The 27,893-nt window shown below is 37.8% G+C and overlaps 2 protein-coding genes across 9 annotated transcripts in view; one reads left to right on the top strand and one right to left on the bottom strand.

Annotated features, from left to right (window-relative positions):
* PFKFB4 (6-phosphofructo-2-kinase/fructose-2,6-biphosphatase 4) overlaps nt 1–9,304 on the top strand; it is an 86,949-nt gene extending 77,645 nt beyond the window's left edge. For 3 of the 5 annotated variants that reach the window (XM_081315899.1, XM_081315896.1, XM_081315900.1), the window contains 2 exons: nt 2,027–2,118; nt 4,696–9,304. In XM_081315899.1, coding sequence (XP_081172025.1) covers nt 2,027–2,086 — 60 coding nt within the window. In that variant the 3' untranslated portion in view covers nt 2,087–2,118; nt 4,696–9,304. The remainder of the gene's footprint in view (nt 1–2,026; nt 2,119–4,695) is intronic. The other 2 variants (XM_081315897.1, XM_081315898.1) reach the window with 2 other exon arrangements.
* Nucleotides 9,305–13,596: 4,292 nt separating this feature from the next.
* PRKCD (protein kinase C delta) overlaps nt 13,597–27,893 on the bottom strand; it is a 116,029-nt gene continuing 101,732 nt past the window's right edge. For all 4 annotated transcript variants that reach the window (XM_081316833.1, XM_081316831.1, XM_081316832.1 and 1 more), the window contains 5 exons: nt 23,310–23,372; nt 22,270–22,408; nt 21,004–21,192; nt 18,381–18,509; nt 13,597–15,662 (listed from right to left, as the gene is read on the bottom strand). In XM_081316833.1, coding sequence (XP_081172959.1) covers nt 15,504–15,662; nt 18,381–18,509; nt 21,004–21,192; nt 22,270–22,408; nt 23,310–23,372 — 679 coding nt within the window. In that variant the 3' untranslated portion in view covers nt 13,597–15,503. The remainder of the gene's footprint in view (nt 15,663–18,380; nt 18,510–21,003; nt 21,193–22,269; nt 22,409–23,309; nt 23,373–27,893) is intronic.

Genomic DNA, 27,893 nt, shown 5'->3' with positions numbered 1-27,893 from the left:
CTAGACTCAGGGCTCTGGCTGGAAGAGCAGGTGGCAGCTGTGGCTAGGAGAGCCTATGCACACTTTTATGCGCTAGTTGTGCCCATTCCTGCATCTCTATAGAACCAAGGAACCATCCACATGTATATCACCATGTTGTTAGGATTTACATTCATATTATTGATCCTTATCCAGTCTGTGATCAAGAACATTTTCTACAGCTCTGGGGTCCTTTTGTTTTGGCAGGGAGAAATTTAAGGGCATGCCTTGAAGCAGGAGCCAGAGTGGTAGAGGCAGCACTGAACTCTGCATTATCATTGTCTTCGCTGTGCTCTGGGCACTTGCCTGTTGGACCTTTCTTCTGGACTCAGTCTGGGTTTTCTATTAACTGGAGAGCTATTTGTCATCTTACTACTTATCTGGACAGAAAGGGAGTGTGTATGATCTGAAGTATATAGAGGAGCTTGTCACAGGAACTATGTGTTATTCCAACTACCAAGAGCCTGAAGATAGGAACTGCCAGGGGTGGGGAAGTCTGATACTTGCTATAAGGCCTGGGGTGGTTGGTGGTTGTCTCGATATGTGTAGTGTGGGTGGATATATGGGGTACCTTTGAAGGGAGAGCTAGGGAAGGGGGAATAGGGAGTAGAAAGTGGAAACATCAATATTGTGACAGGTTGGGATAGGTAGGGTCAGAATCTGAGGGGCTACTGAAGTTGCACCTTGAAAGCTTGTCCAGAAACCAGTACTCGAACCATATACCAAGTTATTGTGTCCTCAGTTGCCTTGAGCTCTGTCTGTTGCTTTTGAATGCCAGGTTGATCTGTACATAATTTGTTCTCATTGATGATTTAATCATGGATGGGGTGGCTTATGTGGCATACCTAATCACGGGCTTGGAGGTGGGAGTTCCCTCTTGGAGATGTACTTGCCAAGGTTTTAAGTTTGGCATAACTTCCATTTTCAGCTGAAAAGCAGTCAGAGTAATATTAGTAAAATGAGCGATGATAATGCTAAAGTTACAGACTAATGCAAGGCAGTCCCTGGGCTAAGAATGTTTTATTTATAAAACCACCTGTACTTAAAATGGACTGCCTATTACTAAAAATGGTGGACAGGGTTCTCCTTCATTGAGTCAGTAAACCACTGAAGCGGCACATTTTTTTGTGAATAGATGAAGCTGTACATTTTTTATGTACAGCCTCTTTTCAGCAGTTTGATAGCTTGAGAAAAAAGAACGCTTCACCATTTTCAATAACAGGCAAGCCTCTTGAAAGTATGAGTCCCAGCCTACAAATTTGAGTTAAAGACAAGAGTTAGGAACTGAACTCATTCTTAATCTGGGGACTTCCTGGATCCAAAGGAAGTCATGGCTAAATGACCCTGTAATACTGCATGGCTTTCTGTACATAGGTCGGTAGCCCATAAGGTTGCCGGTGTTAAGCTGGAACCATAGAATTATTGTTGTTCTGTAAATCAATAGTCTATGTGTCAACGCTGCTAACATTGGATGTTTTTGCATTGACAACAGATGGAGAAGCAACCATTTTCTTCTTTTTGCTTTTAGAGTTAGGTGATGCTGGGGAGGTGGGAGGAATGTGCATGAGAGTCTAGCTAGACATAATGATACTGAACCTAGTGTGATTATTGAAATAAGAGATGATAAAGAATTGGAGGGCTGGAGAACTGGAGGGGAAGCCCATGTTTCAAACTAATTGGGGAATGTGATTTATGACTGTTAACTGGAGGAGGGAAGTGTGCTTTGATACTATGTGCTCAGGGGAGGGGAACTCAGTTTTTGGCTTCGATTATGTTAGTGCTGATGCTATGCTACTCAAATAAAGATTCTTTAAGGTAAACAATGCCTTGAAATACTCTGAAGAGTTTCATCTGTCGGAACCATGACACTGTGTTTATAAGAAAAATGGGCACAAATTTTGCTTGGAGAATTGCAGTCATCCATTAATTTTAATCAGGAATTACTTGTGGAAACACTGATTGGCAGTCCTGTACGATAAATATTTTCTGTATTTTTATTATTATACAGAATGTAGACATTGTCAGACCTCCTGAGGATGCCCTTGTAACTGTCCCTGCTCACCAGTGAATCCTGTTTCCTGATCAGCTATGAAAGATGTGGTGCTGTTTTTATCATACTTTATTAAATTTCAGTCAATCATTCCAATCACTTTGGAATCAAATGCAGATATAGCAGTTTTTATGTATTGCATGACTTGGAGATCAAACTGTTTTAGACTATTTGAATTGTTGAATCATTGACAAGTTATGGTTCACTTCTGCTGAAATTTGATTATTTCCTTTTGCAATATAACTTAATTTTTGCTGATTTTTAATTTGATGTTTTATGTCCAATAAAGTTCAGTTTAGTACTTTGAACACCTAAGTTATTAATAGTTACAATACATCTAACAGTTGCAATAAATACAATAGAATCAGTGAGAAGATAGCTGGATATTTTTCAGGTGATAGAGTGTTTAGTCCAATATCATTGACCAATGTAATTTTAGCATTAGAAATTATAATTCTAATTGATTTTAATAATGTATCTAAGAAGTTGTTTCCTATTAAGTGGGCAGTATTTTTAAAATGTTGGCCCATTTTCAACTTCCCCTCTGTACTTCCTAGGCTTCAAAGCTTTGCTAAACCAGCTGAAGAGCACTGACTTGGTTCCAAATTCTAGTCTACACAGGAGCATTGTTGTGATTATTGCTTCTTTCTCAGCAGTCTTGTGTTTTTACATCTTTCAGCTCTGGCTCTTGATCTGGTGTTGCCCCTGCTGCAGTGGATTTTGGAAATCTTCAGGGAAATTATAATCGGGATGTAGAGTTGCATGTTCCCAGGACCTCCACCTTTGCTCTGCTGAATCCTGTCTCCACTCACTTTAGGCTATCATGGCTCATATTCATCTTTGTGGCTTCTCACTAGGGGTACCATCTGAGATGCAAAAGCCAGATGACCATCAGATGGCAGCAAAAGCACAGTGTTTTAGGTATCTCTTTGCTGCCTTCTTGTGGCTGTCCAAAATTTTGCATGCAGCATCTCAGATTGAGCCCTCTGTGGACGCCAACCATAATAGCATATCAGCAAAATCTTCTTGACATAATGTGTCATACTTATGTTTAAGGTTGAATGAAAAAGTTGATGCAAGAGGGATTCTCATGGGCACTAAAGAAAGACCCATTTTGTAATCTTTCACTATATCACTACTCTGCTAGCCTGTTTGAGAGTAGGTTTTTTGATAAAAGGTTGTGCTTTTTAATAGTTTGTTTTATTCAAGGTTGTATTTAATGCAAAAAGGGCCTGTGTGCAGGAAAAGCAATATTTATTACAGGTCTTCTCTAGTGAAGGAAAAAATTGAGCAGTATTACTGATGAATCTGCCATGTGATTTCCTAACATGGGAAGTTGTAGTGCTCCATAAATTGTGGCCTAGAAAAAGAGACTTGGTTGAAAGAGGAGGAGAGGTGGGTGGATTTAGATGAGTGACTCTCAGAAGTTGTGATTTTCCTATGCTTGTGCATGTACATTGGAAAAAAAACCTTTGCTTATTTGTTTGGGTTATTAGAGCCTTGGTGGAGCAGTGGGCTAATGCCTCCTTAAGTAACACCAGCTGCCTGCAATTAGTGCAGGTTCGCGTCCCACCAGGCTCAAGGTTGACTCAGCCTTCCATCCTTCCGAGGTAGGTAAAATGAGGACCCAGATTGTTGGGGGCAATTAAGCTGACTTTGTAATAATGCCGCTTGGGTGTGTGTGTGTGAAAGCCCTAATAAGCAGGCATATACATAGAATGAAGGCTACTGCTAAGCCTGTAAGCCGCCCTGAGTCTTCGGAGAAGGGCGGGATATAAATGGAATTAAAATAAAAAAATAAAATAAAATTTGAAAAATTAAAAACGTGGTGCGCATGATCCTGGATTCATGTTAGTTAATGGTGAAAAACAGCCTTCTGCTATACTTGTTGAAGCCAATATGTGGGCCCCAGGTATTCATATTGAATAAAACCCATCATCTCTTGAGCTTCTAAAGAAAGCTTACTGACTATGTCAACCAGTGGGCAGCTGCTATTATTCAGTGCATAATCTTGAACCAGACTTTTTATGAAGTCTCCTGCTCAATTCCAGTGTTACGAGAGAACAAAAATTGTTGACTCTTTTTAATATATTATCTGTAATTTTATGTATCTATAACTTTTGGTAAAGCCCCAAACCCCAAATGTTGTCATCTTTTTTCATGGCTTCTTGGTCTATGTGTTTTATTCTATGTATCATGGTAGCTTCCTGGGGAGCATGCATCTCTAGGATAAAATATGGGCCTGCAACAGTAGCTCACCTTCAGAAACGTACATAATTTATTAGATCTAAAGATCTCTAAAGGCAACTAATCTAATGTGGGTAAGCCAAATTATTTATTGCTGCTTAAAAGGGCATTTTTCTTAGAGCAGGGTCTTCCCTTTTATTACTTGTGGACTTCAACTCCCAGGGCTGGCTGAGGAATTCTGGAAGTTGAAGTCCACAAGTCATAAAAGGGCCAAGTTTGAAGACCCCTGTCTTAGAGGTTAATCTCAGTGTAGGGTTGCTGTCTTAAGTCCCTAAACTTTTCAAGAGAATCTTCTTGGTCAGGCCAGAGTTAAGTATGCATTTTCTTGGACTGTGAACCACTTACAGCTTGCTAACAAATTCTTCTTATTTTATTTTCAGAATGTGTGCGTGAGCCGCTCTCGAGAAGAAGCCTTGAGGACTGTACCTAATAATTTGTAGCTCTCTGGGCTCCCAGCACTGTCCGGTGTCAACATTAAGGACACTTCTCAGGGACACGACGATGATGAAAGCCTTCGAAGGAGACAGCCAGCAAGGCAGAAAAATGCCTGCTCTCTTCTTTTAAAATGGATTTTGAGACAAACTGAGCATTGAAGGCAAAAATGTACCAAGTATTTATGGAACCCAGGATGAAATTAGTTTTAGTTTAATATATTTTGTCTTCAGCCTGTCATTTTTGATCATGAATGTTATATGTACAGGTGTTGTTTTGAGATTCTTCTAGAATTAGAATATTTTCTTAAGCTGGTCTTTCTGTTAAAAACAATCCTCTGATTATTTTATTCAAGCCTTATGCACATGAAATTTTATGTACACAAAAAGTATTTTAAACTTTTTCATCTACTAGACAAGATATTTATCATCTTCATCAAACTTCATTTTTTTCATTTCATAATTACAGTGCTCTGGTTGATAACACAAAAAACTACATGTTTATAATATATTCAATATTATAAAGTGGACCATTAAAATTTCCAGTTTTTGGGTGGGGCAATAATGCTGTAGCAGCTGGTATTTATAACACCAACTTTCTAAATAATTTTATTAGAGGTTCTATTTCCATTTTAGCATTAAAAATATTTTCTCTTTTATGCTCCTGCATTATAAAGTGTTCCAGAGTCTCCTAGATAATTTATTGAAATTTTTTTTTGATCAAAAATAACAGCAGATTTCTTTCTACTTCATATACAAAATAGAACTATTTTCTAAGCCTTTTTTTTTTAAAAAAAGCCCTTAATTCTATTTAAAAATACTGATGGTAGTCAATTAGTCAAAGTTGGCCTGCACATTATTCATAATTTCCATAAGCACTATTTTATATGGAAGTCCCCAACCCCTGGGCCACGGCCCATTTGAAACTGGGCCGCACAAGTGGTGGGCGAGCGTGCACAGCTCCACTTGTGTGAGCTGCAGGTGTGCATGCTTGTGAACCAGCCGCTGCCAGTCCCTAAAGCCAGAAAGATTTGGGACCGCTGATTTTATATATTATTCTTTGAGGAAATTCCTGTAAAGCCTGTGAAAATTAAAATAATCTTATATAGACAAGAATAAGAATATGGAACATGAAGGTTAGAAGTCCAAAAATCTTATTGGTACAATGTGCCGCACCAGTTTTGAGAAACACATGACTTTTAAGAAGTTCTAGTGAGTCCATAATATTGATGAACCTCTTCCATTTTCCCCTTAAACCAAAGATAAAGTATTAGCTAGTTTTGAATGTTTTTGGGGGTTGGGGGGGGGAAGAGAGTTATATTATGTCCCTCTATTTTTCATTTAAAAGGCAGAGTTAAATTGAAAGATATGTTTTTTACTGGAGGAGCTAGCAGATGTCATGCACTGAGTACCATCAACAAGTTCAGGTAATGGTGGAAGGATTCACCCCCAAAGTAAATGGCAATGACAGTTTTTCAAATAGCCTTTAAGATTTTGCAAGTATATCACTTCATTCAACTTAGCCCATTCTTGCCTGAAACCTTCTGAGACATCACTGTCCTTTTCTGAGACATTCATGCAAGAATTTCAAAATGCTGAAGATTTGGAAATGGCACATGATTTCTGCCTTTTTAATTTTTTTATATGCTTTTAAAACATTAATTGGGAGTGTGGACACTGAGATGCTTGCAAGAGCTTTGTTGCTAAGCCCTGATTTAGCATTATGGTGTTATTTTATAAAAGAGAACCAGCACATCCTTTAGCCCTGGTGCCGCCATCATCATCATTATCATCATCATCATCATGGATTAGCATTTACTGCTCCTCCTCCTTTATGGCTTGGGAGGAAAGCATAAGAGAGATGGGGCCACTGCTCCTGTAGTTGGATTCTCAAAGATGCACAGAAAAATGCAGGTTAATTTTCAGAATTTTGACATCCTGCTTTCAAATGGAATTCGTATAGACGCAATTCCTCTTTGAGTTTGCATGTTAATTCATTTATATATTTGTATTAAGTCATTATATAATGTCATTATTTGTGTGATAGAAATCAGGCAGCAGATTAGATACATGAAACAAAAATAGTTTTGTCCTCAATAGTTGGAAGTGTATTTAAAAATCCTGTCTATATAGATATCTTATTGAACCATACTATCTTAGTGGTAAAAGCTCTGTGCAATGTACTGTGTTAGCTTTGCAAATAAGGATCAGTTTGTTTCTTTATTTTTATGTCGCTGGTGCTATAACGTATGCTGTGGCCAGGCTGTGAACTCCTTGTTTTGCAATGCATTCAGTGCTGTAGAAATAAGCCAGAAAGTTAAACTTAACATCAAGACAAACGATGGTGTTAAAATAGAAATTATTTAACTAACAATATAAAAAGCACTTGAGCTGTATTGTATCATAAAATAATTTTTGCATTGTAAAGTATTTATTCAGGTAGATAATCATTTACAATGTTTACCTGACTGGAAGAAATTCTCCCCCTATCTCTGAATTCAGTCACTTAGTACTATTGAAAATAACATAGAAGATGAGAAAGGCTGCTTTTCTGTAATGCCTAAACAAGGCATCTCTCTCTCTCTCTCTCTCTCTCTCTCTCTCTCTCTCTCTCTCTCTCTCTCTCTCTCTCTCTCTCTCTCTCTCTCTCTCTCTCTCTCTCTCTCTCTCTCTCTCTCTCTCTCTCCCTCCCTCCCTCCCTCCCTCCCTCCCTCCCTCCCTCTGTCTCTGTCTCTCTCTCTCTCTCTGTCTCTCTCTCTCTCTCTCTCTCTCTCTCTCTCTCTCTCTCTCTCTCTCTCTCTCTCTTTCTCTTCTATCCCCATCCAACTATATCTCCCAAAGGTTTTCATATTTTTATTTTCCAGGGAAGCCACCCCAAAACTCCATTCCATCCACTTTCCCACTTTCCCCCCCACTTCCATTGGAAGGAAGGAGGGAGGGAGGAGATCCTGTGTGTGTATTCATACATATTTGTCTGTGTAAGACTGATTTATATGTGAAAGAATGATGTTCACACAGGGAATCAGTTAGTAATAATGTTTGTCCCAATCCTGTTTTTATTAAGACTGTTTTTAGAAGATATATAAGCACACCTGCATAGATGTCTAACATACCCAAGTGATGTCATACAGAAACATTGGAGAGATGTGGACATCTCCAGGATGTCATTTGGAGTGGCAACCATAAGCTTGACATAGTATATAATATGTTTTTTTCTCCCCTTTTGGGGGGATGGGTTGCTTTCTCTGGATAAATACGGGCAGTCCTTGACTTACATTCAGCAACAATATGAACCCGTCACAGTGTTCAACAAGTGGTTCTTACAACATGTCCTCTGAGATCCAGCAATTGCTCTGCTCCCTCTGTCACAAGATCACAATTTCCGACTTTCTCTGCCAGCTTCCCACAAAGTTAGTACAGAAGCTGGCAGAAAGTCAGCTGGCAGTGTCATGCGAGGTCCTTGTTTAACAACAGCAACCTGGACTGCCAGAACTGCCATCACTAAGTGGTCCCAATTGCTATTGTAAATTGAAGACTACCTGTATGGTACTAGAAGGGACCAGAAAAAAAACATTGCTGTACTTTAATAGGTCTCTTTTATTCAGCAGTTGTGTTTTATCATGATACTTTTTGAACTTCTCTGGATGTGGCCCACTTGGGGTGGGTGGGTAATTTAATTCTCTAAAAATTGAGGGTTAGCCAGAAGAAAAATGTGTAGATGTATCGATCTGTTTTGAATTTTGTAGAAAATATAATTTACTCATTTATAAATGAAGCCAGTAGACTAGCCTTCACTGAAAATGTATCATTACTTCATAGATTACCTTTATTGAAGAGAAATATTTGTTTGCATATCTTCATATTTTTTTAATGTGTACAACTTGGTGGCTAAATATTTAATGTATAGTAGATATTTTTATAGGTTATATCTAAATAAACTGTTAACTGTGGTTTCTTCTATTCAGAGAAAAGGCCATATAACCGGGGGAAAAAATCATTGTATGCAATACAATTATAAATTTATGTTGATACTTGAAAAGACTAAGAAGTTGTTGATTCTGATTTAAAAAGTTGTGATCTTAAATACAAAAACCTCTTGAAATTAGTTGCACTATCTTTCAAGTAAATAAGTCCAAAAATCATAATCATGAATCATAAAAAACTCTATCAGCTTCAGATAAATAAACTTGTAATGACCTCCATTCAGAATACCTGCTGAATATTTTGTTTCACAGGACGTACTATTTTAAGTGTAAAAAGTGAATTATGGAAACGTGAATCTTAATCAAGAAGCCGTTACTAGCATTCGCTTAATGTGTGAAATAGCCTATAGGAATAATGTGGAAATGAGAATGTTATAAATATTTTTTTCTCAATTTATATGGTGGATTCATATGATTTTGAATTAAATTTTAATTCAGACATGATTGTTCATTTATTTAATGCAGATTTTTCAGCTATAGTTGGGCAATTTATTACTTGCCATAAGAGATGTGTTGATCTTTCTCCAAAACAATAAAATATCAGTTCTAAATTAAAGTACACTTTAATTTCTTTATAGGTTGAATTTTTGCTACTATACTTAAGGTACGTAATCATCAGATAAATGTTTGTAAAAAGTCAGTCCAAGAAAACACATTTTGATGATATAGTACAGAGGTCCCCAACCTTTTGGGCACCAGGGACCAGTTCCACAGAGAAAAGTTTTTCCACAGACCTGAGAGTGCGTGGTTTTGTGTGTTGCCTGCATCCCATGGATGGGGCTTTGCTTGTTTGTGCGGACTGGTTGCTGGCATGCCATGGCCCGGTACCGGTCCATGGACTGGGGGTTGGGGACCCCTGATATAGTACATTGCTGTATTTACATAAAATACACTATTTTAAAATAAGTGAATAATAAATGTCAGTTTACTTTAAAGACTCAAAAGTTTCATGTCAGGTATGAACAATTCTTGTGGAATTCGATTTGCAAACTTGCAGAGTTTACTGCATTTAATTATAAATATCTGGTTATCAAGAATCCATTCAGTTGTAATAATGCTTCTGCTGACTTTAAACACAGTGAAACAATGTATGGCATGTACTTGAGATTGTGACTTTGCCCTTTCTAACAGTGGTTGTGGTTCTGCTTATGCCCGTTTTATTCAGCAGCGTTGGACCCCACTGACTTGTGCAGTATTACTGAGACTGCTCTTTGTGATGGGTATAATAAGCAAGGTGTATGAAATTATCTCTGATTTAACAAGCTTCACATTCTCAGTTTATTCTCTGGACCTTTGAATTTGTTTAGCAATTCTAGCAAGAGACCTATTGTATACCCTTGAGCAGTGATGGGATTCAGCCAGTTTGCACCAGTTCGGCAGAACCAGTAGCTAATTTTTTATTGCCCAGGCCCAGAACAGATTTCCGGAAGCAGCATCCACACACAGAACCGGTTGTTCACATATTTAAACAGCTGAGAGTGGTAAGGCTAATGCAGTAAACAATATATTAATTTTGCTTTTAACTGCAGCACCAGCAGCCCAGCCATATAGTTTTAAGTAGTAGTAGCTTCATAGTCACTCTCACACTGATTTCTTTTTTTAAAAAAATATGTTTTATTATTTTTTTAACATAATCACCTTAATATTTGGTAAACTGTTGTCTGGGTTTACATTTAAGAAACATTCACCAACAGTTGATTTCTATAATCTATAATCCACATAAAAACTACTTGATTTTCTCTTTTTCCCATAATGTTCTCTTTTACCAACCTTAAGTTAATACAATTCTTGTTGTTTTAATGAATGACGATTGAATATAAAAGTTTTCTAATATTTTTACAGATAATAATCACATCAGTATAATATTCCTTTTCTATCTAGTCATTCTGGTTGTTTCATCATAGATCCTCTTTACAGTTCTTGTTTACATTTGTTTTTCCCACAATGTTGAAAACATTCTTACTGCTTAAGATTTTCTCAAAGTTAATTACATTTAAATATTTAAGTCTATTTTTTCTCATGTAAGCCAACCCAATACTTTTACCTTTCTTAACGAATAAATAAGACTAAAAAAGAAAACTAAATAAATAAAAATATAGTATGCTACTTAAAATCCTTATTTCCTATAAGCTAATACATATTTCCAAAAATTTTACATTCTTTTTTACCATAATTAAAAATATATTTAATCTTTAAATATTCCATTTAATAAATCTAGTCCTCTAGTCTTTTAACTCTTATTCAAAACATTTTTAATCCATTGTAATTTTTCTTAAAGTCAATCACCTTTAAATATCTAAAACTTTTCCTTTATATAAGCCATTCCAACTCTTATATTACTTATATCAGGAAATAAAATAAAAAGAAGAAAAAGAAAGTACTATGTTACTTGAGGGGCCCTTCCCTCTTAAAATCAAATTCATATCCAATTTTTTTTATTTCTTTAACCATATTAGAACAGGTGTTTCTTTTTTAAATATTCTCTCTGATAGGCTCCATTGTCTATTTTCTTAATTTTCACTTTAGCCTTTTTCTTTTGCCCAGTATCTTCCTTAATATGTTCTGCTGAAGAATGTTTCCATATTGTTGTAGGTGTTATTGTAGATATAAAAGGTAACTCAAGTATAATATCTTTGTGAGAGGCATTTGCCCATTCATTTTTGTTGAAAATTTCTTTCTTTTTCTCTTTGCTTCTCTTATCATTTTTTGTCTCTCCAGTTCTAGTGTTTTTCCTGGCATCTCTGCAGTCCATTTTGTCCAATCTTTTTTCTTATCCTTAAATTTGTTTTGTGGTGTTAAAGTATAAGTTGTCTTTTCCAAATCCAGTATTTCTTGTGAATTTTTTTTCACTTGGGTTAAATCATACTTCTTTGTTGGGTTTCATCTTTTAAGTCTGTCCTCAAATTTGTATTCAGTTGTCTTATTTTATCTATTCCTTCTCTGTTGTTTCTTGGGATTTTTTGTTGTAAAGTTAAATTGGAGATAAATTGGTTTATATTTTCAAAGTTATTTTGGATTTCTTTGTGGTTTGAAATCATTGTTATTTGAATTAGTTGCAACATATCATATGTCTTCTCTTGAAAAGTATTTATTTTTTCTTGATAGGTTCTTTCTATAAATCTCTGATTTTCCATGATGACCAAGAATCCAAATTTTATTTTCTCTGCAAATAGCTTTGGGGTCAGAGTTAAACAGATACTTGTAAACCAGAAAGTTCAAAAAAAAAGTTTTTTGTTCCCTGAAGTTTGTAAGTATCACTTTGTCTGCAGCCCACATTGTTTTCTTTTTTGTCATAGCTGTTCTCTATTGTTAAGAGCTTTGAAGGTCACAAGTAGAGATTAGTTTTTCCCAGATTTTGCCAAGTCCTCCATGAAAGCCATAGCTGTCGTAGTCTTCATCCACCACTTGATGTCAGCACTGGTTTATTTTTCAAATTTTCAAAATGAACAAATTGCCTTTAAAATGAGAATCTTAACCATTCAGTAATTTCAAACTTCTCCAAATTTAGGTTTTATAGTAATTTCATTTCAATACATTTTGGTCCTCCATAAAAGGTTTATTTCGCCACTTTCGTTAGTAAAAGGGTGGGGCAAAAATCCCCCTCCTTCACTTTCAGAGGTTTTTTTTGCCTCTTAGGATTTTTTTTTCTTCAGGAAAGTTGATAAGTAGGATAGACAAAATCGATGTTCTTACCCAGATTCAAACACACTGTTTACAATCAGCTTAAAATAGTGCTTTTGACTTTGGTTGCTTGCAGTTTGGGCTAGACTCTGAAGTTAGGTTAGCTTTCTGCTGTTGGTTTCTGGAAGGCTTCTGGACCGATTGGGTCGATCGCCGTCTCTCCGAGGTCCCCTGGACTTACTTCCTTCTTTGCTGCCTCTTCGGGGTGGCTTCTGGCCCATTTAGGGTCCCCTAAAAGGATGCGGTGGCTCAGTGGGTTAGGACGCTGAGCTTGTCGATCAGAAGGTCGGCAGTTTGGCGGGTCGAATCCCTAGTGCCGCGTAGCAGAGTGAGCGCCTGTTACTCGTCCCAGCTTCTGCCCACCTAGCAGTTCAAAAGCATGTAAAAATGCAAGTAGAAAAATAGGGACCACTACGGTGGGAAGGGAACAGCGTTCTGTGCGCCTTTGGCATCTACTCATGCCGGCCACATGACCACGGAGATGTCCTCGCACAAACACTGGCTCTTTGGCTTTGAAACGGAGATGAGCACCGGCTCCTAGAGTCGGAAATGACTAGCACGCATGTGCGGGGGAACCTTTACCTTTACCTAACAGGAAGAAACTCAGCCAAAGGGCACGGAGTCCCGAACCATTCAACTGATGCGCTGGTGTGCAGGACCTGAAATCTCTCCACTCTCACACTGATTTCTATTAGGTTAACATTGCTAGAGTTCCATGTAACACCATTGCCTAGAATATTGGTGTTATCAGCCAACTCTAAAGCTTCCACGTTTGTGATTTCATAAAGTAGAATATTTTGCATTTATTTACAATTTCAAATTTGATCGTTTTAGCATTCGGAGCACCTTAGAGTTCAGCTGGGTTCCTGCTTTAATCTTATCAAAAATGTCAAATCCAAAACTTAGGAAATTGTCCAGATGTTTGTATCCTAGTATCATCTTGAAGGAAAAATGGAGCAAGGCCTGCTGATTAATACATTGAAGATAAAAATTTGATGCGTCAAGGTGGTTCTATGTTGCATAGTTTTCCACAAAGAGGGCTTTCCTTTTTTATACCATTCTGCTACCTTTCTAACTTATTGAACTGATGGTTACGGAGTTTGGGTGCTGAGCTGTGTAATATATATGTCTGAAAAGTTGAGACAGTAACTTAGATACAAGACATAAAAATCAGGTGAAGTGGGAGAACAACAGAACACAATTCTTTATTTACATTTTAAGTGTCAAGTCGTTCAAGAATAACAATTCTCAGTCTTCAAGTTTCAACACTGTTCTCTACATGTTACCATTGTCTCTGCTAAAAACATTTTGTTATAAAGTAAAAAAAACAGCCTTAGCTTGTCATATCAAACTGCACATTTAAATATTCCTACAGAAACCAGATAATCTTATCAAGGATTCTTAAGTGACAACACAACTTATATTGGCCTACACTAATGGACAACCTTTTCCAATTGGTAGGTGTTACTTGTAGGTCATGTCCAATAAATTCAAAGTATTCATGAGTCTAAACTTATTCAGTCTCTGCACACAGCAAGTGGTTTCCAAGAAATACACATTTTGCCTCACAGAAGCTTAATGTATTATTCCCAATATTATTATTTTTTTGCTAAAATGCACCTGCAAAACAAAGTTGTGTGCTTTGGGATTGTTCATTTCTTATCTATTCCAAAATCAAAATAATACTTCAATTGTTCTCAAATCAGCTCAAGTTTCGTTTACCAGGTTTTATTTTCTTTGCCACATCATCTTTCACCCTGTGTCTTTGGGGAAAGGTGCATATATCTGTTTGCTCAGAAGTAACTGAGTCAACAAAAGTGCGTATAGTCAAGGCTATGGTCTTCCCAGTTGCAATGTATGGCAGTGAAAGCTGGACCATAAGAAAGGCTGAGCGCCAAAGAATTGAAGCCTTTGAACTATGGTGCTGGAGAAGACTCCTGCGAGTCCCTTGGACTGCAAGGCGATCAAACCGGTCAGTCCTAGAGGAGATCAACCCTGACTGCTCTTTAGAAGGCCAGATCCTGAAGCTAAAACTCAAATACTTTGGCCACCTAATGAGAAGGAAGGACTCACTGGAGAAGAGCCTAATGCTGGGAAAGATTGAGGGCAATAGAAGAAGGGGACGACAGAGAATGAGGTGGCTGGAAGGAGTCACTGAAGCAGTAGGCGTGAGCCTAGATGGACTCCAGAAGATGGTAGAGGACAGGAAGGCCTGGAGGAATGTTGTCCATAGGGTCGTGATGGGTCGGACACGACTTCGCAACTAACAACAACAACAAACTGATGTATGGAATTTCTTTCATCATGTGAATTTTAGACTGCAAATGCAAGTTTCACGTGAAATACCAGTCTTGCAATGCATTAAAATTAGTAAACATATACACTTCGGGGTATATTTATTAAATTTATACACTGCCTGATTCCCAGCAAGTGCAGATGGTTATCCAATTGCAAGTGTGTACTTTTACACCAAACACTTGCATTTTGCCACTGAACACTTTATTCTAATCAATGAACACAATTAACGTATTGCAGAAGGAAACTAGAAAGGGGCACTTTTAAAAAATTCTATTTCATGATTTTTAATAAAACTTTATCCAGGAACTATAAATAAAATTTTAAGGAAGGATACCTGTTATAGGAGGCAGTATTAACTGATGTCACTTATTAAAAATACCAATATTTGAAGCCCAGATTTCACTGTTAGATTGTCAAGCCATTTTGCTTGATGAGAATTAATGTGTTAGTGGTCACACTGTATTTAAATGGATACCTTCATAATCAATATCTCCCCTCTTAAGCAAAATAAAGCGTACCCGCAACACACATAGTCCAAAGAAATAACTATATTCAAATAACAACAGACATCTACACTTTCCCAGCTGGAGAGAAACCTTAATTATACACATAATTCACAAGGATACTTCAACCTTGCAAGACAAAGCTGCTGCCAGTTGCTAAAGAATTAGCAGAAGTATTGTTATATCACTACACAGTTGGTCACAAGGAGGTGAATGTCTTTCAGTCACATTCCATATGAAGAGCTGGAAAGTTTTCTTTAGGCTGTTTCTCAGAGTTCGATTTAATTAATAATTACTTCTCCAGAATTTGCTCAAATTTAGGGTTGATAAATGAAAAACCAGCAAATGCAGACTGATCCATAGAATCTATTAGGTTTTTGTCACTGTGTGATAATCGAGGTTTTTCACTCAAAAATTCTCTGTCAAAGTTGTTATAGTCACTTGCTGATTTCTGTAAAGAAGAACAGAAGCAATTAAAAATAACTAAAACGACGTACACTGCCAAGATTGTTAGGCAGGACCTCAAATCCATAGAGTGTCAATTGCTGATGGCCTTCTCTCTCAAAACAACTCTGGCCATTCTGCTGAGTGGCTACGTACAATTTAATTCAAGCTATTTTATAGACTCTTCTTGGAGGAAGCTGTGACAGGAAAAACGGATAGGCCAGGAATGTTTGAAGAATTCACTATTTACAAACCAGCATGAACTGATGCCTAACTATATGTCAAATACACAGCTCAGAACTTGGTTATTTACTGGATTTCACATTGTTTCACACTATTTTTTAAAATACTGGTGATTTTTCAAACTTAAAATTTAGTTTCTTTAAAAATATATGCAAGTTAAATACTATTACGTTACAGGTAAATAAAGGTAGTCTTCAACTCACAACTAGTCTCTTAAAGACCATCCAAATTTACAATGGACATGAAAAAAGTCCTCGAGTTTATGTCTGCCGCATCACCCCCCACAGTCACATAATTACATTTCAGGCATTTGGCAGCTGGCTTCCATTTACAACCAGTTGCAGCATCCCATGGTCACAAGATCACGTTTGTGCTGTTTTCTGGCCAAAAAAATTCTTATTCGATCAGCTGGGTTTGGATCTACAACCTCATGATTTGCTTAAAAGCTAAGATGACTCGCTTAACAACCATCATAAAAATGATTGTAAAATCGAGTCTAGTTATGTAGTGACAACTTAAAACTGCAATGACTTATGATCAAAATTTCAGGGTCATATGTGGCCATAAGTCAAGATCTAACTGTACAGTTGCAAGAAAAAGTATGTGAACCCTTTGGGATTACGTGGAGTTTTCCATGAATTGGCCATAAAATGCGCTCTAAATGTCATCTAAGTCACAACAATAAAAAAACACAGTCTGCTTAAAATAATACTACACAAACATTAGCTGTTGTCATGTTTTAATTGAACATAAGATGGAAACATTCACAGTGCAGGGTGGAAAAAGTATGTGAACCCCTAGCCTAATGACTTCTCCAAGAGCTAATTGGAGCCAGGAGTGAGCCAACCTTGATTCCAATCAGTGTGATGATATTGGATGTGTTGCTGACAGCTGTCCTGCCCTTTAAAAACACACACCTGTTTTGGGTTTACTGGTCTCAAGAAGCACTGTCTGATGTGAACCATGCCTCGCAGAAAAGAGCTCTCAGAAGACCTACGATCAAGAATTGTTGACTTGCATGAAGCTGGAAAGGGTTACAAAAGTATCTCCAAAAGCCTTGATGTTCATGTGTCCACGGTAAGATAGACTGCCTACAAATGGAGAAAGTTTAGCACTGTTGCTACTCTCCCTAGGCGTGGTCATCCTGTAAAAATGACTGCAAGAGCACAGCGCATAATGCTTAATGAGGTAAAGAAGAATCCTAGAGTATCAGCTAAAGACCTACAGAAATCTCTGGCACATGCTAACATTTTTGTTGACACATCTACAATAAGGAAAACATTAAACAAGAATGGAGTACATGGGAAGACACCACGGAGGAAGTCGTTGCTGTCCAAAAGAAATATTGCAGCATGTTTGAAGTTTGCAAAAGAGCACCTGGATGTTCCACAGCACTACTGGCAAAATATACTGTGGACAGATGAAACCAAAATTGAGTTGTTTGGGAAAAACACACAACACTATGTGTGGAGAAAAAAAGGCACAGCACACCAACATAAAAACCTGATCCCCACTGTAAAACATGGCAGAGGGAGCATCATGGTTTGGGGCTGCTTTGCTGCCTCAGGGCCTGGATGGATTGTTGTCATTGATGGGAAAATGAATTCCAGAGTTTATCAGGACATTTTGCAGGAAAACATACAACCATCTGTCCGCCAACTGAAGCTCCGCAGAGGATGGGTGATGCAACAGGACAATGACCCAAAGCATACAAGTAATTCAACAAAACAATGGCTTCAACAGAACAAAATACGCCTTCTGGAGTGGCCCAGTCAGAGTCCTGACCTCAACCCGATTGGAATGCTGCGGCATGACCTTAAGAGAGCGATTCACACCAGACATCCCAAGAATATTGCTACACTGAAACAGTTTTGTGAAGAGGAGTGGTCCAAAATTACTCCAGATCGTTGTGCAGGTCTGATCTGCAACTACAGGAAACATTTGGTTGAGGCTATTGCTGCCAAAGGAGGGTCAACCAGTTATTAAGTCCAAAGGTTCACATACTTTTTCCACCCTGCACTGTGAATGTTTCCACCTTATGTTCAATTAAAACATGACAACAGCTAATGTTTGTGTAGTATTATTTTAAGCAGACTGTGTTTTCTATTGTTTACATGACGTTTAGAGCGCATTTTATGGCCAATTCATGCAAAACTCCACGTAATCCCAAAGGGTTCACATACTTTTTCTTGCAACTGTATATGCACAATTGAGATGGAAAACAAGAAAAATATACTCATTCCCCTAAAGCATGGATCTGCAACCTTGACAACTTTAAGATTTGTGGCCATAGCTGGCTGAGGAATTCTGGGAGCTGAAGTCCACAAGTCTTACAGTTGTCAAGGTTGCAGACCCCTGCCCTAAAGGGATTCCATGCATTGTGCCTTTAGATCCAGCGTCAATGAACAGAAGACAAAAGATGCAAGCAAGCATCACAGTTCCATGCTTTCGAGGGTGTGGAATAGATGTTAAGGCTACATACCACTTTTGGTTTGAAAGGAGGTTCCATCTCTTTCTTTTCCAGTGCTGTCCAATTAATTGTTTTGAAAAAATGATGATCTTTGATATTTCCAGTTATTCCCAGACGCTTTGTTGGATCTCTTTCAAATAGCTACAAAATATGAAAGTATTTTTCATTTGGTTACTGAGAAAACTGCCCTTCTGAAAAAAAGAATATGTTTCGAATAGCTATTTTGGTCAAGAACTGAGAATCTGTGTTTCTCCAGAAGTTGCCAAATTCAGCATCCTTCAATATGCTGGCTGCCAGTTCTGGGAATTACAGTTTAGGGATTTCCCTTGCTTCAATTTAGGTAAAATACTGAAACTAGTAGCTAGCAATCTACAGAAGCTCTAATTTTAGTTACTGTTAGTTTCTATATGGATTCTGGAAAGGAAATTAGATGTAAGAAATACGTTCTCATTCATTCTTTTCAATGGAGTCATCTCTTCTGTTGCCTCAGAGATGGTGATCCTGTCTTATGTAATTCTTTAAGGGCATTCTGATTAGGACTAGGAAGAATTTATTTGGTCCACATTTTAAAAGTGAACTTATTAGCACGTAAAACAGAGATCAGGCCCTTTATAGATTGTGCACATCTCCAAGTTTGCAATGTTGTTCTTGCCTTTGAAACCACAAATTACAGGTAACCCTTGATTTATGACCATAATTGAAACCCAGAATTAAGGCCATTAGTTGTGGCAGTCATTAAAATGAGATGTGCACATGGTCACTTTGCCTAATGACCACAATCTCTGCTCTCCCTATTGCAATTGTTAAGTGACTGTGCAAGTCAAGCAGAGCACAGGGTGCCCCAAGGGGTAGAGAGGCTCTTGCAGGCCTGCTGCAGGTGCAGGCTCATGTTGTAGGACTTTCCCAGCTCACATGCAGCTTGATCCAGGCCTGCCAAGGCCTCACCAGACAAGGTACCCTGTGCTCTGCTTCACACCCCACTGGCCACACAACCTTGGGCCTCCCTTCCCCCCTCCATCATGCCTTGATTCTGAGGGCCACATAGGACTTTGTAATACTTTCAATACAGATTTTGTAGCACTGTTGCACTGGCTAACTAACATAGGTTTTCTTGTATTTTAAAATTGTCTTTTTCAACTGTATTGCTAATAATTTGACATACTGTAAGCCTTAATCTTCAAGTAAAGCCTCCCTTTTAGAAATCAGGACAGGTAGGAAAGCCTTTGATACATTGTAGATAACATAGTTTTATTTTCAGCTGTTCTCATGCCGCCATGAACAAAGCAACTTTTCAAACCCAGGATTGGAAAGCATTGAGAAGGTATCTTAGGCATACCCATTCTGACGTTTTTCTCTTGCGAATGTTTCTTTTATTCAAAGTGCAATGCTTTTTCAATCCTAATTGATCACATATTATTAATTATTGTGATGTAACTGGACAGATTACTTTTCCTTACCCAATCAAAATGTTCTCTAGTACTTTTTTATTATGCAAACTATAAAAGGGAAGGTGTGATTTCTCCCTTTGCTCTCATGAAATCAGAAACATTCAAATTAAATTGTAAATCAAATGATCTTCCTTGTCTCGGGGTCATAACAGAGGTCTAGCAGTTATCTAGAAATCACATTTGGCCAACAGTCCTCCCTCCAAAATGGCACCCGCTTCCAAAATGGCACCTGCTTTAAGGAAAGCACCACTCAGCCTCTGTATAGGAAGGCCTTGCGGCAGATCAGCTACTTCTTTCCCAATCTCAGAGATTGCCTTGGGAAAGAGAAGGGGCTGATCTGCCATGCAGTCTTCCTATACAGAGGCTGTATTGTGCCGTCCTGGATATGCCACTTTGGAAGCTGCTGCAATTCTTACAATTTGAGAATTGCAGCCACTCCCAAAATGCAACCCACTTCAAGGAAGGCTGTGTGGTGGATCAGCCACTTCTTCCCAAAGGCAATCTTCTGAAAAGATATGTGAAGCAAGGTATGATGGGGTGGGGAGGGGGACAAGACCCAAGGTTACGGGATCTAGTGGAGTGGGAAGCAGGCACAAGGCTTTGGGACTGAATCAGGTGGGAGATGGCCCCAAGGGACCCAGCAAGATGAGATGGGGAAGAAGATAGGCAGGTAGGAGCAGCTGCAGTTCCCTATGATTGGTGATCAGGGTGCATGGATTGTCAAGCGCCCAAATATTAGGGGTATGATTGCGTGGTCACTGCAGAACTCATAACTTTGGATATAGGTCATAAATCCCATCATTCAGTGCTGTTACAATTCAAACAAATTGTTGTAAGTCAAATTGTTGTAAATGTAAAGATTCATGCAGCAGTTGTTTTAAAAAAGAATTTGCAGATAGAAATAGATGGATATATGCATCTATCATATAGACATGTCTGTCTCCAAACAACCTTTGATCACAGAACTGCATATGATTGTACAGTATGCAGAAGCAACAACCAAGACTGCAGTCTTATATTTGGCTCTGTTTTACACACATATGCACAATTTGGATAGAAGGAAGGATAACTTAAATTTATCTGTAAAAATACCATTAACAGCTATTTTAGTGTACTAGATTATTAAATTCTAATACTCCCAATATTCTTCATATAGAAAGAACATATTACTCTTAGCCAATATATACCTTTTCCAGAATATCCTTGGATTCCTTGGTAATCCAACGTGGGTAATGAGGAGTATCAACTCGTATTGATTCAAATAACTCATCTTCATCATCACCATGGAAAGGCGATTGTCCAATCAGCATCTCATACAACAAAACTCCAAATGACCACCAGTCTACAGAGTATGTATATTTCAAGCCTTGCAAGATCTGATGCAAATGTAAGAAAAGACACAAACATGAAATGCAGCCAAAGCCATATATGTATATCTCTGTGTTTTTCCCCCTCCATAATAGAAGGATCAGCAATAGTTAGGCCCATCCTCTGATGTGGTAACTGAATTCAAATTTAATCAACATCCCCTTCTAGAAACACACTACCGCAAGATTTGGACTCATTCTTTTCTCTGGAATAGAAAAGTCCTAAGCATTTTGCTTCTCTTTTTAATTGAAGTTTATAGTTAAACCTAGATCCTGATTAACTGAGGTTAATTATAGCTGCAACGTAATGAATAAAACTTATTTCCATAAACTGATTTCAAAATTAAATATTATTCAGCTCAAATGTAATTGTCAGGACCCACCTCAATCCACATCTTAGGAAATAAGAACTCTTGGATGCAAGTTTAGTCCAAAAGGAAAATGTTTACTAGGATGGAATCGATTGTGGCAATACAAGACGGAATCTAACAAAGTTACATTTCAATCCTATATAAAGCATTCCCATTTCAGCCCCTCCCCTCATCCATTTGGTCAGGCTCTCATCATTTGCTTAGGTGTCAGGTCCTTCCGTGGGAAAGGGAACTCTGCTTGGTTTTATGGTTATTGCTTTTCTTTTTAGTTGTAAATGAAGATGCAATCCAGATCTGTCTCTCCCCCTCCCTCGCCCAGTTCAAATGTTCCCTGTTGTTTGAAGATCGCCTAAAGTCTATCCTCTCCCCCCACCTTCGGAGAGATGGCAGAATCCCCAGAATAAGCACATTGTTCTACCTATACATTTATGAAATGTGATATAAATGGATTCTGACAGTAATGCTCATTACTCAGCTACTGATTTTCCTGTCACTTTGCCAAACAAAAATAGGGATAGAAATATGGGTCCAAGACTTATAACTGTATGCAACTGTAAATATTTTCAAAGCAGGTATCATATCATGCTCCGTGAACCATAAAAATGAAAACACTCTACATCTTACAACCACCTCCATCTGGAACAGAAGTAATATATAATATCACAATATCACAGAGAAAGATTTCTAAATAAATGAGTACATGTGCATGCCTTACTTCAGGGGCTATATAATCTGGAGTACCACAGAATGTTGTTGCCTTGTTTTCTCCAAATACATTTTCTTTACACATCCCAAAGTCAGCTATTTTGATATGGCCTTCTTTATCAAGCATCACATTGTCTAATTTGAGATCCCTGCATGGAAAAAAATCATCAAAGAATTAAAATAATCAATATTTACCTGAAATATCCACCTTACATAATTGACCCACTTAAAACAAGGTTAGCTACTGTGGCTCCCAGATTATCTATACCTCTGTAGCACCCTGAGATCATACTATCAAAATTTGTCAGAAAAAAATACCTTAATTTCAGCAGTATTCCCACTCTTAATATTTTGAAAATAAGCTAATTCTAAAGAACTGAAAAACATTGGCCCTGCCACTTCTGGAAATATTACCATCCTATAAAAATCCAAAGGGTCATGGCTCTTCATTTTCCAAACTCTGCCAATCCAGACTTAAAACCTTAATTCAGCAGCCATTTTCCTGATCAAATAAGTAGAGGTTCTCAATGTAAAAGCCAGAATCTATTTTTGAAAATAAAATAATCCTAGCATGACTATTTCTTTAACTTTGCCATCCAGCAAGGTTTCTCTGGTTGAGAGTAAAGCTGCCTTCTAGATCTACAGTATAAATTGAAATTGTGCTTTTGAGAGAAGTTCAGTCCAATTTATTATAATCTGAAATGTGAATTATCTCCTTTGTCATTCTAGTAAAGATAAAGGGCTACAGTCTTGGGGCTAAATGCCGGCAATTAAGAATGTGAAACAAAAACTCTTTTATGTAATGTAAATAATAGCTTTACCCATCTTGCCAACGAGATAAATGTAAGAAAATAATTACAGATTGTTCTCAAGGGTTTTCTGAATTGCCCCTTTTTAACACCTCTGGAATAGAATCAAAATTTTAACAGCAAACAATTCCTTGTGACACATATTCACATCGTATTAATCACAGATCCCACCAATTCCTCAGTAAGGCATAATCGTTAAAATACTGTATGACACTCTTGTTAAGGTCAACAAATCACTCACCTATAAATAATGCCTTTACTATGAAGAAACTGTAAGCCACACACTATTTCAGCACCATAAAACCTGAAATCAAGCAAAAACATTCTCAAACAATGTAGACTTAAAGTGTTAGTATATCACCTAATTAATAATATTAATTATATAATATCATAACATATCAATAATGTCCTATTAATGTATTGGCTACATTTCCAGCCATTTTAGAAAGCTTTCCGTGTCCGCTTAATGTTGTAGAATCTGCTTGACATGGCTTCCTCAAATTGCCTTCCCAATTGTATCAGGCTATTAATATGCTGCAGTAATTAAAACCCTCCCATCTAACTTGGCTCCAGTCATGTCTCCTTTTCAGCTCCCATCCTATCCAAGCCTTTTGCTCTGCACAACTAAAAAGCAGCTCTTCCTACCTACAAGTTAGAGTTTGTTTTAACGCAGAACCGGGGGGGGGGCTGTCTTGGAACATTTTTTAATTAAAAAGATTTAAACCAGCCTTTCTAATTAAAAAAAGTTTGCATGGCCTGAAAAGGAAAGATGCTGAGATATAGCACTATTATTTTTCCTCAGGGATTTTTATTTTTTTCCTTTTTCCCTCTTTGGTCCTTTTAAGTCAGTGTTGATTCCTGGTGATTGTCTGAACTAGTCCCTGCAGTTTCTTCAGGAGTGGCTTGCCACTGCCTGCTCCCCAGGGCTGAGGGAGAGTGACTGGCCCAAAGTCCTCTGCTGACTTTTAGGCTGAAGATGGGACTAGAACTCCCAATCTCCCAGCTTCTATCTAGTGCCTATCCAAACTTGTCTTCATTTCTAAATAGTCCAGCAATGCTTCAATCAATCTAAATGTTTTCCCTGTGTCTAAAGTAATATGGCAGCAGCCCAGACTTGATTTGGAGGTTTTACTTAGAATCATAATGTATTTAAGTAAACTTCATTATTAAATAAAACCTGCCCTATTACTAACTTCTTTGTAAGTTTTATTGGCAGTTTTAAAAGCCCCAATTGTGGACATGTTTGACAAAAAGAATGGAACAATTTATAAATGTGTTGATGAATTGGATTAGAACAGGCAATGCTGCAGAAAGAGAAACAAAGCCTGCATTATAATGAATAGGTCTGATTAATGCTGTGGGATTCAGGAATGCTAGCCTGGAGACTTTGTGAAAATATCTAAAGTTTGCTAGAACTGTGGGTAATAATTTAAACCCTTCTTTCAATAATCCTGCTTCTAATAAGTTTCTCAGAAGAAAAACACTTCCTTCCTCTATTACGCAGAGAATTTAATAGCCAAATTGAAAGATCCCGTAACAATCTTTCCTTTTATTAAATTTAATGTTTCTGCAGCTTATATTAGCAGTGAAGATGCAAACCTGAGGATAGTTTCTGCCACGTTTATATTTCCTACAATTTTTTCCTATAGCAATAACCCTGTGAAGTAGCTTGGGCTGAGGGACTGAACCAAAGTTACAGGTAGCTTTTGTGGCTGAATGTGTACTTGGACCCGAGTCTCCCCACTCCTAGTCCAACACATTAAACCCTACATTAACTTCTGCAGAAGTTAACAACTATATCTTCTCTCCTTTGCAGAATTTCCAGCCCAACACATCTGGAGGATAATAGGTGGGAATAGCTGCCCTGCTTAGTGCACTTTAAAAATACCACCTCAAAGAAACATTATGATCTGACAATTCTAACACTTTGGGAGTTACTCTAAATAAATTCATTGACCCTTCCAAAGTACGTTTGCTTGCATAGCATTTCAGCCCACGCTTAGGTGCTTAGCTATGGGTAGAATATCCACCTCTCTTATTCTCAGGAAGGCTGAAGAAGAGGTGGCTGTGAATGATGCTCTCTTTCAGTCAAGTGAGTGGGGAAACCAGGCCATTTGATGAAGAAGCAAGTGCTTCTCAGCAGCATGAAAGAATGCCTATGATGGGGTGGGTGGAGGGAGTCCAGGGCAGAGAAAACAACAAAGGGATTTGACTGGAAGTTGAGCTATGGCAACTGGACTTATTTGCTTGTTGATTTGGGAGTAAGTCCATGACTCAGCTTCCAGACAATTCTACCTGGATGACTGAGAATCTTTATTGACATATTGCCATGTGCTTTGGGGAAGAAACCCTGAAGTTGGTGCGGGAACACCCCTAGGAATTTTAGGAGTTAGTACATTCCAATGACTCTCTACTCAGATTCCCCTAACCACCTGATTCAGACTGAAAAAGTGGATAAGCAAGGAAACGTTTCAAGTCAACAAGAAAATAAGTCCAGTTGCCATGACTCCAGACAATTCTACCTGGATAACTGAGAATCTTCATTGACAGCAGGTTTTGTTTGTTCAGAAGCTTACATTTTTAAAAAAAATGAAAAGATTTTAAATTTCTGGTTTCTGTCTAGTTTAGGTAACGTTCCATTTTATTAGGTTATTGTTTACACTGCTTTGTTATCAGGACACATAAATATGTGAAAATATGAGAATGTATTGTTACAACTTACACTAATGGCTTTATTTGTATGAACTGTGCACCAGTGTCTCTTGAGTAATGTGTCTAGTAGAGTAAAACTATTTCAACTGACAAAGACTTGTAGCAATTATTGCGATCATTTTTAAAAAATATTTAGTTTCTGACAAGGAAACGTTCTGCTGATTTTACAAAGATACACAGCTTCTCTGGAATTGTACTTTATTCTTTATCGCAAGTACTTTCCCTTTCACCTTCTACTTTCTCTACAGGAGTTTGCAACTGCACCCAGAAATATCAGATGTTTCCAACCACAGTCCAAACCAAGTGTCTACTTTTTCATTTTATGAGTGGGATGGAACCTTTAAAGTAGTTTACCCATGTGAAAATCCTTCCTTAGGCTAATCTAGCTAGACTTCAACAGCCCTGATGTGAAGCTCTCCAATCCTGCTGGGTCTCTCATTTACAGCATTTCCAGCCTAGCACACCAGGAGGGTACTAGCCAATACTGGAAATAGGTTTTAGAGTGATTGTGTTGTATACCCCACCTCTCATTTTGAGCCAATCATGACTTTGTTCAGTCTGGCAATCACTCTTTCCAATTGCTGATTCTGTCCCAATAAGTTCACACGATATCATTTCCTGTTGCTACCCAGTAAGTCTGACATTTTGGGGGGGGGGTGTCACCTGCAAGGGTGAGGAATTTTGCAATAGTTCTGCTGGGGAAGAGAGGTTGAGCCCTCAGCCACCCCAGTGAGAGAGGTTATCTGAGCAGAGTCAGATAACATCATGATAAGCAGCTTGTACTTCCCCACCAACGTGCAAAGGAAATCTTGATTCAGTACCGGAAATCTGTCAGGGTCAGATGGGAAAAAAGAACTTGCTTGTCCAGCACCTTTAACTGCTATACCAGTCTGGCTCTCTACCTGACAGACCTGCTTTCCAGGCCACAAATAACTAGCTTGGCAATTATACTGTGCTTAAGGTAAAATAAGTCTACAACCTACCAGAATCCATACGTAAGTACTAAGTGTCCTAATTTTTTTTAAAAATTGGGTAAATAAAAATGTTGGTAATGACTGCATTATTTTCAAGGTGCCTACAGTTTCCCCTTTGTGAAGATAGGAGAATTCTCTTCCAGTCATCAGGCACTTCATTCACCCTCCAGACATTCTCAAAATACCTAATGATTCCACAAGGCCATTAGCAAATTCTGTCAGTGCCTAGGATAAAATTCATTTGCCCTTGGAGGTTTAAGAAGATGGAGCCAAAGCAGGAATTGTTAGTTCTCGCTTTTCTTTTTACCAATTAGCATTTTTTAAAAATCTTCACTGAGCAGTGATTCTTTCCTTTTTTATTTTGAATATACTGAATACAGTTGGAGAAATCTTTTTGGTTGTTCTTAGTATCCTTCACTAACCTCAACTCACTTTGAGCTTTCTGATACGATTTCTACAATTCTGGCTTACTGTTTGTGATGAAGTATCACTCTTTCCATCTCTTATATATGCCCTTTCCCCCCCTCAGATTTTCACTATTTGTTCTCTCTCTCCTCTCTCTCTCTCTCTCTCTCTCTCTCTCTCTCTCTCTCTCTCTCTCTCTCTCTCTCTCTCTCTCTCTCTCTCTCTGTGTGTGTGTGTGTGTGTGTGTGTGTGTGTTTGTGTATGTAACAATGGGTAGCTTCTACTGTTTTCCATCTATTTTTCTCAATGAAATTATTTGCAACTATGCTTTTGCTATTCCCATTTTTAGGAATTCCCATCATGAACTTCTTTTTCCATTAGCTACTCCTGCCATGGATTTTTTAAAAAAAATAAAAGATGAATGTTTAAATACATCTTTGAAAAACAAAAGTCCTACAACTGAAACTAGAGTTTTTTATTTTGGAACTGGTAGATAAACAGTTGGATAAAAAAACCTAATAGAACTCTGTTTTTATATGTGATAAGAATAGTGAAATTATTAAATGCAGAAAGGTGGAAAGATTTCATTTTACTCAGGAATGGATGGTGAACATGATAGAGCTTGTCAAGATGGCCAAATTGACAGCTTTTATTAGAGAAAGAAATTGTCTAATGCTGACTGGAACCACTTTATTGACTTTTGCGTGAAATAATAAAAAAATAAACTATGACAT

Source organism: Vipera berus, assembly GCF_964194415.1.
Source record: "Vipera berus genome assembly, chromosome: 2".
Lineage (NCBI taxonomy): Eukaryota > Metazoa > Chordata > Lepidosauria > Squamata > Viperidae > Vipera > Vipera berus.
Note: the sequence above shows the minus strand (reverse complement) of the source record. Positions and strands in the feature narration are given on the sequence as shown.